At 45.3% G+C, this 18,093-nt stretch overlaps 1 protein-coding gene across 3 annotated transcripts; it reads left to right on the top strand.

The window, feature by feature from the left end:
* The first annotated feature begins 497 nt into the window (after positions 1–497).
* Positions 498–17,938, top strand: HAGHL (hydroxyacylglutathione hydrolase like). 3 transcript variants are annotated; one of them, XR_004256495.1, is made up of 11 exons: positions 498–581; positions 2,889–3,027; positions 4,607–4,671; positions 6,155–6,272; positions 6,743–6,851; positions 8,698–8,801; positions 11,077–11,178; positions 12,674–12,783; positions 13,568–13,647; positions 16,496–16,686; positions 17,627–17,938. XR_004256495.1 is itself a non-coding variant. In XM_032231212.1 (10 exons), the coding sequence occupies exons 2-9, from the start codon at positions 2,923–2,925 to the stop codon at positions 16,656–16,658; spliced, it is 846 nt and encodes a 281-aa protein (XP_032087103.1). In that variant the 5' UTR covers positions 498–581; positions 2,889–2,922; the 3' UTR covers positions 16,659–16,686; positions 17,627–17,938. The 3 variants fall into 3 exon arrangements, 1 of the variants encoding a protein (XP_032087103.1); XM_032231212.1 differs by lacking the exon at positions 12,674–12,783; XR_004256496.1 differs by lacking the exon at positions 498–581 and having other exon boundaries at positions 2,547–3,027.
* The last annotated feature ends 155 nt before the right edge of the window (positions 17,939–18,093 follow it).

The following is an 18,093-nucleotide window of genomic DNA, read 5'->3' as shown; positions in this document are numbered from 1 at the left end:
AACTAGAATAAAGAATAGAAAAACTAGAATAGAATAGACAAGAGAAGAGAGAATAGAATAGAAAATAGAATAGAGTAGGAGAACTGAAGAGAAAAACAAGATTAGAATACAGAATAGAAGAGAAAAGAGAGATTAGAATACAGAAGAGAAGAGAGAATAGAATAACATAAGAGAATAGAAAAATTAAAGAATAGAATAGAATATAAAAACTAGAATAAAGAACAGAAGAGAAAAACAAAATAGAATAGACAAGAGAAGAGAGAATAGAAGAGAAAAAATAGAAAAGAAGAAAGAACAGAAGAGAAGAGAAAAACAAAATAGAATAACAAGAGTTGGAAGGGACCTTGAAGGTCTTCTAGTCCACCCCCACCCCAACCCCCGCTCAAGCAGGAAACCTCATAGTAGCGCTTCACAACCTTTCTAGTTTGCCGTCCCCTCCCGCGGCTCTTACGAGCCGTTGTCTCTCCCTCCCCTTTCTATGGAGAAGAGCGCGCATGCCCAGAGACAGGAGCGGGGGCGGCGGCGGTTCCATCCCGCCTCCCGGAAGGCGGGGGTTTTCGTTGGCTGCGGCGGCTCGCCAGGCAAGGGGAGGGCGGGGGGGGGAGCGGGGCTCCGGGGAAGGGCCGCGGGTCAAACAAAGCTTCCTGGAAGGGGGGGCGTGGAGGGGAGGGGCATCTTGGCCTCCCAATGTGGCTGTTGGTGGGATTTAAAGTGGCACCTGACTCTGCAGAGCGCTGTTTGGCCACTTTAAGATAGGCGGACTTCAATTCCCAGGATGCCCCTTCCCCGTGCCTCGGCTGAGGAATGCTGGGAGTTGAAGTCCGCCCATCTCAAAGTGCCCGTGATCGAGAAACACTGGACTGGGTGAAGTTGGGCCGGCATCGAGAGGGTGGCTGGCAGAGCCCCGATTTCAGCTTTCTTGGGGAAATCATCCCCCTCGCTGGTTTCCTCCTGCCAAAGATCTTGGGATGGGGCCCTGAGCAGCCTTCCCCAGCTGGAATCCATTCAGTTCAGTTGGAAGGGACCTTGGAGGTCATCTAGTCCAACCCTCTCGAGCAGGAGACCCTATACAATCTCAGACAAATAACTGTCCAGTCTCTTCTTAAAAACCTCCAGTGATGGAGCACCCACAATTTCTGGAGGCAGCTTCTGTTCCACTGGTTAATCGTTCTCACTGCTAGGAAATTTCTCCTTAAATCCAGGTTGCTTCTCTCTTTGGTGAGTTTCCAACCGTTGTTTCTTCTCCTGCCCTCCGTAGCTTTGGAGAATAATTTGACCCCCCCCTTCTTCGTGACAGCCCCTCAAGTACTAGAATACTGCTATCCTGTCACCCCTAATTCTTTTTTTCTTTAGATTAGCCAAACCCAAATCCTGCAGATGTTCTTCCTATGTTTTAGTCGCCAGGCCTTTGATCGTCTTAGTTGCTCTTCTCTGAACCTTTTCCAAAGTCTCAACATCTTTTTTGTAGTATGGTGACCAAAACTGAATGCAGTATTCCAGATGTGATCTTACAAAGGTTTCATTTGAAATCCCTCCTAGTTCAAGACAAATCATTCCACTGGTTAATTGTCCTCACTGTTAGGAAATTTCTCCTTAATGCCAGGTTGCTTCTCTCTTTGGTTAGTTTCCATCTGGTTTTGTTTGTTTGTTTGTCTTGCCTTCTGATGCCTTGGATAATAATTTGACCCCTCTTCTTTTTTTTTGGCAGCCTCTCAAATATTGGAATGCTTCTATCATGTCCACCCTAGTCTTTCTTTTCTCTAGACTGGCCATCTCCAAATTCTGCAATTGTTCTTCCTATGTTTTAGTCTCCAGGCCATTAATCATCTTTGTTGTTCTTCTCTGAACTTTTCCCAAAGTCTCAACATCTGTGATGACCAACACGGAATGCAATATTCCAAGTGGAGTCTTACTAAAGTTTTACATCCATTGGGGCTGGTTCCCCAGAAGCCCTGGGTCCAATGTGTTTCTGCTGGTTCCTTCCCGTGTTGGGAAGGTGGGATGCTGCTTCAACTTTCACTTGTAATTCTTTCTTTCAACTGGTTCCTTCTTCCTCTCCAGCTGAACCATAGCAGTGGTTTCCCACTGGAATTCCTCTGCTGGAAAACTGCTGCAAATATATGTCAGGTTTTTTTCCCTTTTATTCGGGTAAAAAGACAAGCCTACCTTCACCCAATAGCAGGCACAAAAGCCATAGTCACTTTTGCTGTGTAAAGAACCTGGGTTCTCCCCCTCCCCCCTCATCTCCATCCCAAGGTCTTCTGGTAGATTTTGCCAAAATTGTTAGGGACTCCCCTACTGAACTTTCTTCACAAACCATTCCCATATTGCTTGCTCAGTGAGTAAAACTGAAGGAAGGGATTGTGCAATCCCTGCATTGAATAGTTAGATCAGTGGATCTAAAAGATTCTCTCTCTCTCTCTCTCTCTCTCCCTCCCTCCCTCCCTCCCTCCCTCCATCCATCCATCCATCCATCCATCCATCCATCCATCCATCCATCTCTCTCTCTCTCTCTCTCTCTCTCTCTCTCTCTCTCTCTCTCTCTCTCTCTCGGCAGAATGAGAATATATCTGCTGCAAACTCCGCTCCATTCAGTTCCACCGACGCAAGGGATTATGGGGGTCATTAAAAGACAAAGAAATAAATCTAAAAGTATTCTATGTTTCTAGTCCTTGCGGCTGCCTAACATAAGAATTTGAAAGGGATTTCCAGATATTAAGAACAGCAAAGGAAAAGCGGGATAGGTTTAGTGAAGAAAAAGCTGGGATGCATTAGATCATGTTGCTGCAACTACAGAGTGTGTGGAAGTATGCAAGACCATTAAAATGGACAAGGGGGGGGGGCGTGTTTGGAATTGCTTTTAATGAATGTGGTTTTCCTTTGGGTAGTTTGGCTTCCCTGAGACCTTGAATCCCCTGGAGCATGAAGGTCAAAGTGATTTCAATTTTAGAAGATAATTACATGTACCTGATCATTGAAGAAACCACGCGAGAGGCCATAGCGGTGGATGCAGCGGTTTCCAAGCGGGTAAATGGGATCAGAAGAGGCTTGGAAAAAATGATAAAATAGAGGCAGGTGGTATAGGTTGCTTCCCTTTGGAGTAGCTTTCAAGACCCCTTAGGGCAGAGGTCTTCAAAGTTGGCAACTTTAAGACTTGTGGATTTCAACTCCCAGAATTCTCCAGCCAGCTATGCTGGCTGAAGAATTCTAGGAGTTGAAGTCCACAAGTCTTAAAACTCTGCTGGCTGGAGAATTCTGGGAGTTGAAGTCCACAAGTCTTAAAACTCTGCTGGCTGGAGAATTCTGGGAGTTGAAGTCCACAAGTCTTAAAACTCTGCTGGCTGGAGAATTCTGGGCGTTGAAGTCCACAAGTCTTAAAACTCTGCTGGCTGGAGAATTCTGGGCGTTGAAGTCCACAAGTCTTAAAATTCTGCTGGCTAGAGAATTCTGGGAGTTGAAGTCCACAAATCTTAAAACTCTGCTGGCTGGAGGATTCTGGGAGTTGAAGTCCACAAGTCTTAAAATTGCGAAGTTTGAAGACCTCCGATCTAAGTGGAGAGATTGCAGAGGAAGGGATTACAAGAGAATAAATTATGCTGGCTGGAGAATTCTGGGAGTTGAAGTCCACAAGTCTTAAAGTTGCCAAGTTTGAAGACCTCTGATCTAAGTGTAGAGATTGCAGAGGAAGGGATTACAAGAGAATAAATTATGCTGGCTGGAGAATTCTGGGAGTTGAAGTCCACAAGTCTTAAAGTTGCCAAGTTTGAAGACCTCTGATCTAAGTGTAGAGATTGCAGAGGAAGGGATTACAAGAGAATAAATTATGCTGGCTGGAGAATTCTGGGAGTTGAAGTCCACAAGTCTTAAAGTTGCCAAGTTTGAAGACCTCTGATCTAAGTGTAGAGATTGCAGAGGAAGGGATTACAAGAGAATAAATTATGCTGGCTGGAGAATTCTGCGCATTGAAGTCCACAAGTCTTAAAGTTGCCAAGTTGAGGGACCCCTGCCTTAGGGCATTGGGGAGTTGGGGGGCGGGTGGAGAGTTGAAAAGGTTGGCAGGCTGTTGTAACTTTGAACAGTCACTAAATCCATGATGGAGAACCTATGGCCCATGTGCCAGAGGTGGTAGCAGAGCGCAGTCATCAGCTGTTCTTCTGGTTTCCAGTGCACATGTGTGCCGGCCAGCTGATCTTCGCAGGCACTGAAGTGCCAGAAAACAGCCTGAAAATGGTCCCAAAAAACCAGGCTGTTTCTCGGGACATTTTCCAGGACATTTTCTGGCCGCTTTCTGGCTGTTTTTCAGCCCAGAAAAACAGCATGTGCACGGCAGCCAGCTGGTCTTCAGATTTCTGGCACTCCGGCGTGTGCACATGGACACACATGCACATATGTTCCAGTTTGGCCACTCGGTGCTGGAAAGGTTCGCCATCCCTGCACTAAATGAGCAGTTGAAAGTCGAAGACTTTGTGTACGGCATTCTAACTATTGTGCCACCGTGGCTCATAGATAACAAATTAAAGGACTTTAAAAAAAAAAAAGTCTTTTGGAATAAATCTATGCTCACTATGTTCTTTGTGGCTGTCCCCCCCTCCCCCTCCCCAATTAGCTCCTAGAAATCATCCGAAGAGAAGACATCGTTCTAAAAGCCATTCTGACTACCCATCACCATTGGTAAGAGTTCCGCCTGGCTCTGGCGCTGGTCCTTTGGGAGAAAAGAACAACCTTTTCTCCCTCTTCAAGGGGGGCTGAATTTGTGAGGCAACAACGAAACAACTGCAGCCTCCCTTCAAGTCCAAGGGGAGAGTGTTCCCTGAGGATTTTCTTTCAATAGAATAGAAAAGAATATAGAATATAGAATAGAAAATAGAATAGAATAGAATAGAATAGAATAGACTATAGGATATAGAATAGAATATAGAATAGAATATAGAAAATAGAATAGAATATAGAGAATAGAATAGAAAAGACAATAGGATATAGAATAGAATATAGAAAATAGAATATAGAAAATAGAATATAGAAAATAGAATAGAATAGAAAAGAATATAGAATAGAATAGAAAATAGAATAGAATATAGAGAATAGAATAGAAAAGAGTATAGGATATAGAATAGAATAGAATATAGAATAGAATAGAATATAGAAAATAGAATAGAATAGAACAGAGCTAGAAGGGACCTTGGAGGTCTTCTAATCCACCCACCTGCTCAAGCAGGAGTTCCTGTACCATTCCAGACAAATGGTTGTCCAATGGTTGCCTTCTTAAAAACATCCAGTGATGTCCACGATTTCTGGAGGCAAGCTGTTCCACTGGTTAATTGTCCTCACTGTTAGGAAGTTTCTCCTTAATTTCAGATTGCTTCTCTCTTGGATTAGTTTCGAACCATTGTTTCTTGTCCTGCCCTCTGGTGCTTTGGAGAATAATTTGACCCTCTCTTCTTTGTGGCTGCCCCTTAAATACTGGAAGAATGCTATGATGCCACCCCTAATTCTTCTTTTTTTTTTAGATTAGCCAAACCCAAATCCTGCAGATGTTCATATGTTTTAGTCTCCAGGCCTTTGATCATCTTAGTTGCTCTTCTCTGAACTTTTTCCAAGGTCTCAACATCTTTTTTGTAGTGTGTTGTGTGTTGATCAAAAATTGCAGTATTCCAGGTGTTACTAGGGTTTTATAAAGTGCTACTAATATTTCACATGATTTTGATTCTATGCCTCTGTTTATACAAACTAAGGATTGTATTAGCTTTTTGGGTGGCTGCTCCACACTGCTGGCTCATATTCAAGTGATCATCCACTAAGACTCCAAGGTCCCTCTCAAAGCTACTGTTTTTTGAGCCAGGTTTCACCTAATTTTTTCTTATACCTTTGATTTTCCTGCCTAAATGTAAAGTTTTTGCTTTTCTCTAGATTAAAATTCATTTTTTTGGATAGGGCCCATTCTGGAGAAATTAAAGGATATTTTTTTAATTCTTTAAAATTGGGGGTGGGGTGGAAATCAAAGAACTTCTCAGCCTGCAAATGAGGTGTGAAAGTTTTGAAAAATACTACCATAGAAGAGTTCTGCTTTCTTTTTGATAGTCTCTTCTCTCTCCTCCAAATTGGAGATGGCCGAAGAGAAGGAAAAAACCTTCCCTCTTCCTCCTTTTTTCCCAAGGGATCATGCAAGAGACAATGAAGAACTGGCCAAACTTTATCCTGGCCTGGAGGTATATGGTGGGGACGAACGGGTGGGAGCTCTGACACACCGCGTGACTCATGAGGAAGAATTAAAGGTAAGCATGGAATGGATCACACCCTTCTTCAGCATTATTATGGTATCACAGTATGTGTAAGGCCCGGCCTCGTCTCCTTATTCAAGAAAGTAAAGACTCTTGAAACTTAGCATTTCAAAAGGAATCTTTTATTGAACAGAAGTGATAGCAGGATGTAATCAAAGCAGGCTCTGAGGGCCCTCAGGCCATCCAGTTAGAATAAAAGGAATTAGAAACCCCTCCTAACAGTCCAGTGTGGATTCAGCCAAGCCACCGGTGTGAAGATATTATTGTACTGGCCACTCTGAGAAAGTGATAAGGGAACTTTCTCAGGGGTATCCTCTTCTGGCTTTCAGGAGATACAACCCACATGGCTCTCTCTCCCCTTAACATTCCTCAAAAGGTAAGAAAATGCCAGGCTTCGACACACAACATCCACCCATGTCTTGGGCTTTGACACACAACACCCATCCTTCTTTTCTTTTGTACAGTTTGGCAGTATCAACGTACGGTGCCTTCTCACTCCAGGCCACACCGCGGGGCACGTCTGCTACTTCGTGTGGGAAAACGATTCCCTGAATGCTCCTGCAGCTTTCACAGGTCGGTCCTGAGAAACGAACGGCAGTTATGATGCGTCCTGGAGCCAGCTTTAGAGAAAGGGGAAGTTGCTTATTGCATATGAAGCTGTTGAAACAGTTTTAGGTTAACTTGTTTTCTTTTTTTTTAATATCTGAGAACTATACTTTATTTCTCTGCCAGTGAAAATGGGCTCTTGGGCCCTGTTTTCGGCCGTAACGGCCTCCTGCAGCCCTTTGCCACTGTGAGAGAAAAAACAATGATTAAATCCTCACAACACAGAGAGAAATCTGGTTCACAATTCAAAAAGGTTTATTTGCAGAAAAATAAAAAAGTGTTTGCAAAGGTGGCCTCCAAGTCTCTTCCCAAGTAGATCGAGTACTACTCCTAAGAAACTCTCCCCCTCCTGCTCATTCATTTAAGTCATTTCTTTCGTCATTCCATACTCTAGGGCCAACTTGACAATTTCTTGAGAAGCCCCTATCTCTTATTTGGTTTCTTTCTGGTGCCTTTTGTCTGAGCAGATGGCTTCCTATCTAACTTGTAAGTTGGCTCCTGTAAACGGCTTGGAATAACAAAGGTTATCTTGTCCTGCTTACTGAACACATTTAGTGGTTAGCAAAAGCACAGTAACTTATTACATATTTTAGGCAAGAATTTAATGGTTTATACGTTCATTAAGTGAGTTTCGCTCCATTTTACGATTTTTCTTGCAGTTGTTAAAGTAGATAACATGGTTGTTAAGTGAATCTGGTTTTCCCATTGAAACACAAACACACACACACCAGGACACTGCAACTGTCGTAAATATGAATCCATTGCCAAGCCTCTGAATTTTGATCTTACACTTATGGGGTCATAAGTGTAAAAAATGGTCGCCAATCCCTTTTTCCAGTTGTACGTTTGAATGGTCACTAAGCGTACTGTTGTAAGTCGAGGTCTACCTATAAACAAACATTGTAACACAATATCTGAGACTCAATCGCTAGGAAGGTGGGTTTTTTTTCCCCTGCCAAGGTTTAAGGAATTTTTATTAAAACAAGAATTTTATAATCTAAATTATGGTTCTTTGCTCCACTATCAATCCTTCCTGCTAACTACGACAGTGGTGATATCCTGAGCTTTTCCACAGTAAATTACAAAATTAAAGAAAGGAATGCTTTAAATGTTTTGTACTGTGCTGAAAATTATTTTCCCTCTTTTCTCTGTAATGTTTATAAAACATTAATTTGTTTTTTAACTTTTGCTATATTTGTTTTTTTTTTGGGGGGGGGGGATTTTTAAATCAATAGGTAATCTAGGACTAGCAGTTTTGCTAGCCCTGGCATTTGTTGTGTACCTAAGCTTCAACGTTTCCTTTCCTTTTTAAATTCATTTTATATTTTGTAATGTTTTTCTCAATTTTACCGTATTTTTTGGAGTATAAGACGCACCTTCCCCTCCTAAAAGAGTGTGGAAATGTTGGTGCGTCTAATACACCGAATACAGGCATTTTTGGTCTCCCAAAGTGCCCCCCCCCCCGCATCCCATTCCAAAAACATGGGGGCGTTTTTTCCTTCCCCCAGCCCTGCTGAAGTCTGCAGAGTGCTCCTGGGAGCCAGGGAGGACAAAAACTTTTTTTTCTTACTTACCTCTTCGAAATCTTAGTATGTCTTATACACCGGTGCATCTTATAGTCTGAAAAATGCAGTAGTAGTTTTTCCATATTTAGATTTTTTTCCTTCAGAGGAAGGTGTTTTAATCGCCCTGCTGATGTTTGAGTAATGGGCCCACCAAGTGACCAAGTGGTTGGAGTGGAGGGGGGAGGAGGAGGAGAATCAAGGGGGGAGGGGCATTGTGGCTTGATTGTGCATCTTTCTTTTGTTCTTAGGGGACACCTTATTTGTCGGTGGTTGTGGGAAACTCCTGGAATGCACAGCTGAGCAGCTGCATAAGAGCCTGGCGGAGGTCTTGGCCGGGCTGCCAAAGGAGACGGTAGGTTGGAGCTGCTTCAGAGGCCGCTGAGGTGCCAGCCAAGGAAAAGACCCTCCTGCCCTGTGCCCTGTTCCCATTTGAAGGCCAGCAGTGGGGAGAGAAGAGGATAGGAGGTTTAGTCTTACCCAAAGGCAGGCCTGGTCCTCCAGTCAACCCCTCAGCCCTGGCTGCCTCTGCTGTCACTTTCCCATGGTGGCCACCTTGCTACTACCCAACCCAGTTTCCCAATTTCTTGTGCTTTTAAGTCTTTAAGATCCGTGGTGGCACAGTGGTTAGAGTGCAATACTGCAGGCTAACACTGCCCACTGCCAGGTGTTCGAATTCTATTTCTATTATTTCTTACTGTATTTCTTATCCATTTCTTACATTCTATTCATATTCTTCTCTCTCCCTATTCTATTCTATTCTATTCTATTTTTTCTATTCTATTCTATTTTTTCTTTTCTATTTTTTTATTCTATTCTAGTCTATTCTAATTTTTCCTATTCTATTTTTTCTTTTCTATTCTATTTTTTTCTACTCTATTGTATTCTATTTTTTTCTATTCTATTCTGCTCTGCTCTGCTCTACCCTACCTCTACTCTACTCTATTCTATTCTTCCTGTAATGACACGGTGGTTAGAAGCCAGTATTGCCGGCTAATTCTACTGCCAGAGGTTTGATCCTGATGGGCTCGCTCAAGTATCCTTCCGAAGGTCAGTAAAACGAGGACTCAGATTGTTGGGGGCAATATGCTGACTTTGTAAATTGTTGAGCAAGGGCTGTAAAAGCACTATTTATCTATCATCTCTCTATCTAGCATTTCTCTCTCTCTCTCTCTCTCCTCTCTTTCTCCCTCTCTCTCTCTCTCTCTCCCTCTCTCTCTCTCCCTCCCTCCCTCCCTCTCTCTCGCTGTGGTGGTTCAATGGTTAGAGTGCAGTATTGCAAGCTAATTCTGCTGACTGCCAGGGGTTCGATTCTGACTGGCTCAAGGTTGCCTCAGTCTTCCCTCCTTCCGAGATAGGTAAAATGAGGACCCAGATTGTTGGGGGCAAGAGGCTGACTCTGTAAGCAGCTTAGAGAGGGTTGTAAAAGCTCTGTGCAGCGGTATATAAGTCTTAAGCTAGTGTGTGGTGTTTTGATATTCAAGCTCTGCTTAGTTCTGGATAGCCCTGAATTTTAATCTGGGATTGTAGTGGGAAGTGATTCAATTTTATGTCATGAATTTGTTTCGATAGTGATTTTTATTTGATTAAAAACGTTTAAAGCTGTACAGTGCCTGGGGAGCACTTAGGTTTGGCAAAGGACAAGAATATAAATTGAAACATCCCTGAAAAGAGTGGATAATATCACATATGATTGGAATTTTTTTATGATTCCCCTCTCCCAGATTGAAGGAGAACTTGGAAAAGGTTCAGTTCCTAATTTTAAAAAAAGTAACCCTATTTTATGAATCACATTGTCTTTTTGCGTTTTCGCTTCCTCAAAAATCCGAGAAACCACATTTCCGGTTCTTGACACTATTCACTAGGTGTTGTGGTCCACTGGCAGCCTGCGGAGCTGGCAGCAGAGTCGGACAGTGAGGAGGTTAGGGAGGAACATTGGCCAGTCTTGGAGTCTGGGGAAGGCTCGGACGAGGGCTCTGCATCGGAGGCAGAGAGGTGGCCAGGGCCATCTGGGAGTTTTATGCTGCCTCCAGAGCATCCAGAGTTGGACATCAGTGAGGCAGAGGAACAGGAGGAGCCTGTTCCCAGTACACACATACGCAGAGCTGCCAGAAGGCAAAAACAGTTAAGACAAAAGGGATAACTTGGGAGTACAGCTTGAAGGTGATTGGCCCCTCCCATAGGACATAAAGGAGGAGCAAAGGCACATCAGCTTTTGCAGGAAGCAACTTTGTTCATTCTGTTCAGTTTAAATTCTGAAGCTCCTTTTTGACTCTTTGCTCCGTGTGGCCTTTCAAGCTAATTGCCAATCAGAACTTTGGCAGCATTTCAAGGGAGATAAAGTTGGGTGCTTATCAGCCTTATCCCAAAAGACTTTGGCAGACTTCTGTCAGACTCTTTACAAACTGTTTGTGACTCATTATGGGCTTGTGAATGAACATAATTCACAGCCGTTGAAATAAAAAGAGGGTTTTGGGGACTAAGCGTGTGCTTTGTACTGTCTCAGGAAGCCAAGGTCACAACACTAGGGACTTTGGAGAGCACAGCAAAGAGGTTTGTGGATGGAACGGATTCCAAGGGGAATCACTCTTAAAGCGGTAGCCTGAAATTAAAAAAAAATTCCTTTTCAGAAAATCTTCTGTGGACACGAGTACACAATCCAGAATTTGAAGTTTGCCTCAAAGGTGGAACCCGAGAATGAATTTGTGAAAGAAAAGCTCATTTGGGCTAAAGTGAGTGGTTCTATACTGTTCTCCCAATTTTTTTTTATCTATCCAAAATGAGGGCCAACAGCAGAGGTCTTCAAACTTGGCAACTGTGAGACTTGTGGACAAGCCTCAAAGTTGCCAAGTTTGGGGACTCCTAGCCAAAGAGGGAAAATTGACCCCTTATAAAAGTCAGAATTATAACCAATAACATCAGCCTCTAATTAGTTTAGTGATTGCTTCAAAGGTCTTGCTAGACTCTGGATTGTTTCAATCATGACTTCTGGTATAAGCCAACATCTGTGGCAGAACAAACCTTGATTGCTTTCAGTGGTGTTAGTGGGATGGATATGTGGTTAAAAAAAAAACTAACTCCGGATGGCCATGTGATTGAAAGACTCCCTTCTTTTATTCTTCCACTGCTTGCTTGTTTTTTTAAAAAAATCAAAAGTATTTGAAAATGCCGCCGTTTGATGGATCGGAGATAAGACACCGGGCTGTCTTAATGCATGGGCCTGTTGGGCTCCATGAGCATAGGGGCTCCATACTAATCTGTGTATGTTAACCCTTCAATGCACCTTGTATCATATAAATCAGTGGTCTCCAACCTTGGCAACTTTAAGACCTGTGGACTTCAACTCCCAGAGTTCCCAGCTTTGCTGGCTGAGGAACTCTGGGAGTTGAAGTCCACAGGTCTTAAAGTTGCCAAGGTTGGAGACCACTGATATAAATACAGCAACATATTTATGACATTTTACTGCATTTTTTAAATTAATACTAACATGGAAATATGTTTAGTTTTATCAACCATTTACATTTTTATCCCTGTGATAGTTGTTGTAGGACGCGGCTTTGCCTAGGGCCCACAATGCTGTTAAGGTGGCCCTCATCCCCTAAGCCTTTTGTAGTTCCTCAGGGTCAACCACAAGGCATTTGGTACATTTGAAAAGGCCTGTCATCCATCCCAATTAAGTTAGCTAGTTAGCAAACAGACTCAAGTGGGTTAGTTAGCTAAGAAAGACTCCTGGCTCATTGTTTCTTAGAGCAGTGATGGCTAATGTTTTTGTCATCACGTGCTGAAAGCACATGCGCGCGCGCCCTCACACATAATGCAATATGCATGCGACATGCCCTCACATCCCCCACCCCCCTGCGCCCCCACCCCCTTGCGCATGTGCACGCGACCCTGTGCTCTCCATGCATGAACGTGTAACCCCCCCGTCACCCTGCATGTGTGTGTGGCCCCCTAGCCCCCCACACATGCGCGTGCATCTCCCGCATGCCCCCTGTGCATGCGCGGTAGAGACCAGACAGGGCTCGCCGGCTGGTGGCGCACGTACATGCACATTGGAGTTGAGCTAGGGCAACGGCTTGTATGCTCACAGAGAGGGCTCTGCCATGGGTTCACCATCACAGTCCTAGAGTATATGTTACTGAAAGCAAAAGTAGTTACAGAAGTAGTGAAGCAGAATCTGATGGTTTGGCACGCAAAGGATAGAATTAACTTTCCCTTTCCTGCTAGCCACACCTCCCCTCCACCCCCGATTATTGGTCAATGTCCAATGAAGAGTTCTGCTGTTTAGGTGACGGATGTTCTGATCCAGGCTTCCCAAAAGCCGACTCCTCAGCCAGGTAAAACCCCTTTTATTTAGGTTAAAGGGAATTCCTCTCCAGCAAAATCCTGGCCAACAATCTTTTAAGAGATTTCACAACTACAGGCCTTCATCAGGCTTGGAGAGCTGCCAGGCCAAACGCCACGCTTAGCAGCAATTACTTGGCAAGAAGTCAAGAACAGACCTTCACCCTAATGAACTAATTGTCTCCTGCAAACTCCACTCCCCTTTTGCTCCTCTTTATTCCCTATGGGAGGGGCCATTCACCGTCCATCTGTTGCCTTACTCCCAAGTTGACCCTTGTTTCTTAGTTGCTCCCTTCGTCTGGCAACTCTGCACAAGCGCACACTGGGAACAGGCTCCAGCTGTTCGTCTGCCCCACTGATCTATGACTCTGAAAGCAGCTGATAACGGTCAGATGGCCCTGCCCCCCTCTCTGCCTCCAACACAGAGCCCTCATCACAGCCTTCCCCAGACTCCAGGACTGGCCCATCTTCCTCCCCAACCTCCTCACTGCCCAAATCTGCTGCCAGATCTCCTGGCAGGCAACAACAACGAACTCTCAATTTGCACCTTCTCCGTCTCCTCATACTTTCGGTTGACTTGGACTGGATTGGTGAGTCTCACTTTTCACACCAGCATAGATTAGTTCCCAACCCTCAAACCCCCCCCCCCACTCCATCCCCATCCTCCAATAGTCCAACCTCTCTCCCCCTCCACCCACCCCTTTGCGAGTATCAGGTTGGCTGGATGTGATGCAAAGCTAAAAGAACGACAGGTCTCCCTGATTTATTCTTTCACAGCTCCGAGAAGATGAAGACCTTCCAACAGTGCCTTCTACTTTGGCCGAGGAGTTTCTCTACAACCCGTTCCTTCGCATCTTGTGAGCCCACGTTTCTTTAATGGAGCGGGAGGGAGGGGTTTGTTTTTCCCCTTTGGTTTCTGTCCCATCTTTCCTCCAGGAACTCAAGGCAATGTGTTTATTTATTTATTTATTTAGCAAGTCAAACATGTACGAGATAACAGGTACAAGTAAAAACATGGACATGAACACAGGAAACAGCTAAATGGGGACAGTAGGATAGGGATGGTAGGCATGCTGGTGTGCTTATGCACGCCCCCTTTACGGACCTCTTAGGAATGGGGTGAGGTCCACGGTAGGTATTTTAAGGTTGAAGCTGTGGGGGGTTGAGGATGTAACAACGGAGTCGGGTAGAGCATTCCAGGCGTCGACCTCTCTGTTGCTGAAGTCGTATTTTCTGCAATTGAGTTTGGAGCGGTTAACCTTGAATTTGTATCTATTGTTTGCCCGTGTATTATTGTGGTTGAAGCTGAAGTAGTCATTGACAGGTAGGATATAGTAGCAGATAATTTTGTGTACAATGCTTAGGTCAGACTGAAGGCAACACAGTTCTAAGCCCAAAATTTCAAGCCTAGTGGCACATGGGATTCTGTTGTGAGCAGAGGAGTGGAGTACTCTTCTCATGAAATACCTCTGGACCTGCTCAATTGTATTAATGTCCGATATACAGTGCGGATTCCAGGCAGATGAGCTGTATTCGAGAATTGGTCTGGCAAAGGTTTTGTATGCAGGACAGTGTTACCGGAGAAAGCGCTTCTCAAAATTAGGTTAACAACTCTTAATGCCTTTTTGGCGATGCTTTTACAGTGAGCTCGGAGGCTTAGGTGAGTACTCCTAGGTGTTTGACTGAGTGAGGATCGTCTACGAGGTCGTATCCGCCCAGCTTATATTTGGTGTTCTGATTTTTGTTGCCAGTGTGAAAGGCAGAGCATTTGTTGGTTGAGATTTGGAGTTGCCAATTGTTCAACTATTCTGACACACAGTCAAGGTCGCTTTGTAGGAAAGAAGTATTGTGAGTGGTGAGTGGGTGCACCCCACCCACTCACGACAGCCACCCATGAGATTGGTGGGCTAAGAGGCTGATTAGCCCATCGTTCTGGGCTCAAAGTGGGCCTCTGGGTATTGCTGCACTCGAGGGCGTAAGCAGAGCACTTCCTGAGTGGATCTGAATGTGGGTCTCTCCAGACCATCCAACTTCTGAATCCTGTGCTTTAGGTTTTAAGGGTCTGTTTTGTCTGGGTTCACACAATACACTATATAACAGTGATGGTAAGCCTATGGCTTGCATGGCAGAAGTGGCACGCAGAGCCATCTCTCTGGGCACGCTAGCCTTTGCCTGTTGCTGCTTCGGGTTTCGGTGCATGCGTGCCAGCGCCAGAAACCGTAAGAGCTGCTACCTGGCATGCATGCACACGCCGGGAAGCTGAGCTTCTGGTTTCTGGCGCACATGTGCACACCAGCCAGCTGGTCTTCGTGTGTTCATGCATGCCAGAAACCGGAAGACCATATGACTGGCATGCATGCGTGCATGGGAAAGTGAAAGCTCAGCTTCCTGGCACGCAGATCCAGAACAGGTAGGTGATGCCTTTCGCCAAAATAAGCCTTTGTGGGATTTTTTTCCAGGATATCTGCAAGGGCAACATCAAGGCGTCAACAGTTCTAGGCCTGATCATGGCATTGAACCTTTTCCCTTTTTATGTTTAAGCATGAAATGTGAAAGGCTCCAATCACACGATAGCAATAGGACTAACAGATTTATATACTGCTTCACAGTGCCTTATAACCCTCTCTATATAGTCAGTATATACTGGGAAGGAAGGAAGGACCATAGCAATAGCACTTAGGCTTCACAGTGCTTTACATCCCTCTCTGTGATTTAGTCAGCCTCTTGCCCCTAACAATCTGGGTTCTAGTTTTACCGACCTCGGGAGGATGGAAGGCTTAGACAACCTTGAGCCTGGTGAGATTTGAACTGCCAAACTGCAGGCAGCTGGCAGTCAGCAAAAGTACCCCGCAGAACTGCACTCTAACCACTGCACCACCACGGCTCCTACTGCATTCTAACCACTGCACCATCCAGAAGTAGACTTATTATACTTCATTGTGCTTTATAGCATTCTCTGATCGGTTTAGAATCAGCCTACTGCTCCCAACAATCTGGCTCCTCATTTTACTGACCTTGGAAGGGTGGAAGGCGGAGTCAACCATGAGCCGGTCAGGATCGAACTCCTGGCAGTGGGCAGAGTCAGCCTGCAATACTGTATTCTAACCGCTGTGCCACCACGGCTATCCCAAACACCCCTGCTCTGCAGAATATTCCATGAAACCAGTTATAACTCAAGGTATAGTGATGGTAGGGTGTGGCTCAGTGGCTAAGAGGCTGAGCTTGTCGATCAGGAAGTTCGGCAGTTTGGTGGTTCGAATCCCTAGCACCGTATAACAGAGTGAGCTCCCGTGACTCATCCCAGCTTCTGCCAACCTAGCAATTCGAAAGTATGTAAAAATGCAAGTAGAAAAAGAAGAACCACCTTTGGTGGGAACGTTATAGCATTCCATGCGCCTTTGGCGTTGAGTCATGCCGACCACATGACCATGGAGGCGTCTTCAGACAGCGCTGGCTTTGCAACAGAGATGAGCACAGTCCCCTAGAATCGGGAACAACTAGCACCTATATGCAAGGGGAACCTTTACCTAACGATGATGGTTGCATTTTGGCACCTGTGATCCCTGCTGGAGGAACCAGCTGGTTTTTGCAAAGGACCTACAGGCTCCTTTCACCGTCTTGTACTTCTGTACAACGTGATCCATCTGAAGATCCGGTGACAACCTATTTGTTGAGTTTGCTAAATGGGCTTATTTGCTGTTCCAGGGAAGAGCCGGTCCAGAAGTTCACGGGAAAGTCGGAACCTGTTGAAGCCTTCACGGCTCTGTGCAAGGCCAAAGAGAGCTTCCGGAAGCCCAAAGAGCGGCTGAATCCTCAGGCCATGTTGGCATTCGAGTGGGGGCTCTTTGACCCACTCCTGCAGAAGTGAATCCCTCCCTGCCATGATGGGGATACAGGTGCTGTCGTTGAAGGGCTCCCTCCCTCTTCCCCCCTGTGCTGTCAGAAAATGTTGAGCACCTATTGCAGAGGTCCTCTCAAGCAGAGGTCACCAACTGGTGGTCCGTGGACCCCTGGTGGTCCACGAGAAAATTTTGGTGGTCCCAGAAAAATTATTTGCATTTTTTATATGGCGCTAAATCAGGGATCCTCAAACTACGGCCCCTTGGCCGGATATGTGCAATGAATGCTTGTGTTGCTGCAGAGTCTCCACCTTCGGGGTCTTTTTGTGTGGGCCGGGGGGGGGGGGTAGCAATCTCAACTTGGGGTCTGCTTCAGCCTCCTCGAGGGGGGGGGGCTTTGGGCGAAGGCTGGAGGGAAGGGCCGCTGCTGGCGATGAGCCGGAGGGCCTCATTCCAGTGGGGCTGCATCATGGCCTGGAACTGGCTGACCACCTCAACCCGCTGAGCCTCCAGGTGCCGGTACCTGACCTTGTACTCCTGAAGGTCTTCCCTCTACTTGGAAAGCCTATGCTCGTAGTCCTCAGTAAGGTGCTTCTGCTGAGCCTCCTTCTCGGCCAGATCCAATTTGAACTGAGCTGTTTTGTCAACTCTTTCTCCTGGTGGCTGCTGAGCTCCAACAACTGCTTCCTGTTGGGGTCCTAAGAAGCCCAGGCAGGCGGGTGAGGTCTGGCTGGGAGGGGAGGGGCGAGTAGAGGCTGGCAAGGCACCCCTGGACATGAGTCGCAATGAGTTGGCCACGCTCACCCAGTTACATGACCACATTGCCACGCCCATACATCTGCTCATTAGGCAGATCATATTAGTGGTCCACAGGATTTAAAATTAAGTATTTAGTGGTCCCTGGGGACCAAAAGGTGACCCCTGATCTAAAGCACTAGGGGGCTATCCATTTTACAGGGTCTGAATCTTGGGATTATTGTCCCATTTTTTTTGACAGCTGCAGCAAATACATCTGGATTTTACAGCCCCTTTCCAGCAGCGTCCAATGGGGCAGAAGGTTTGCCGAGGTGAAGTTGCCTTCTTCCATTTCACCAAGGAGGGAAATGGCCTCCTTTCCTTCTGATTCTTAATTATCTTGCTGTAAATATGGTGACAAGTATCGAAGTAAATTCCTTACTTCTGTGAAGGCAGGCACGATGGAGTTATGCAAAATGGAGGAAAATATAGTTGCCTGCCTCAAAATTTACCATGAATTTAATGACAACTATTTGTGCATCTTTTAATTAAAAAAACGTTTTAAAAAATAAAATTGTTTTGTTGGGATTTAATCCAACCTTTCCTTCAGGTGCTCAAAGCAAGTATTGTTGCGGCCCGCCAGCGGCCAGCAGAGGTGGCAGTAAAGTCAGAGAGTGAGGAGCTTGGGAGGAACATGGGCCAGTCCTGGAGGCTATGGAAGATTCTGAT

The sequence above is a fragment of the Thamnophis elegans genome, chromosome 14 (assembly GCF_009769535.1).
Source record: "Thamnophis elegans isolate rThaEle1 chromosome 14, rThaEle1.pri, whole genome shotgun sequence".
Classification (NCBI taxonomy): domain Eukaryota; kingdom Metazoa; phylum Chordata; class Lepidosauria; order Squamata; family Colubridae; genus Thamnophis; species Thamnophis elegans.
The sequence above is the reverse complement of the archived record's forward strand: the minus strand, read 5'-3'. Positions and strand labels throughout refer to the sequence as shown.

Excerpts from the sequence above, each read along its gene's own strand:
- HAGHL (XM_032231212.1), top strand. The coding sequence starts at position 2,923 with ATGAAGGTCAAAGTGATTTCAATTTTAGAAGATAATTACATGTACCTG. Across the intron at positions 3,028-4,606 it reads ATGCAGCGGTTTCCAAGCGG|CTCCTAGAAATCATCCGAAG; the intron begins GTAAATGGGATC and ends CTCCCCAATTAG. Across the intron at positions 13,648-16,495 it reads AACCCGTTCCTTCGCATCTT|GGAAGAGCCGGTCCAGAAGT; the intron begins GTGAGCCCACGT and ends TTGCTGTTCCAG.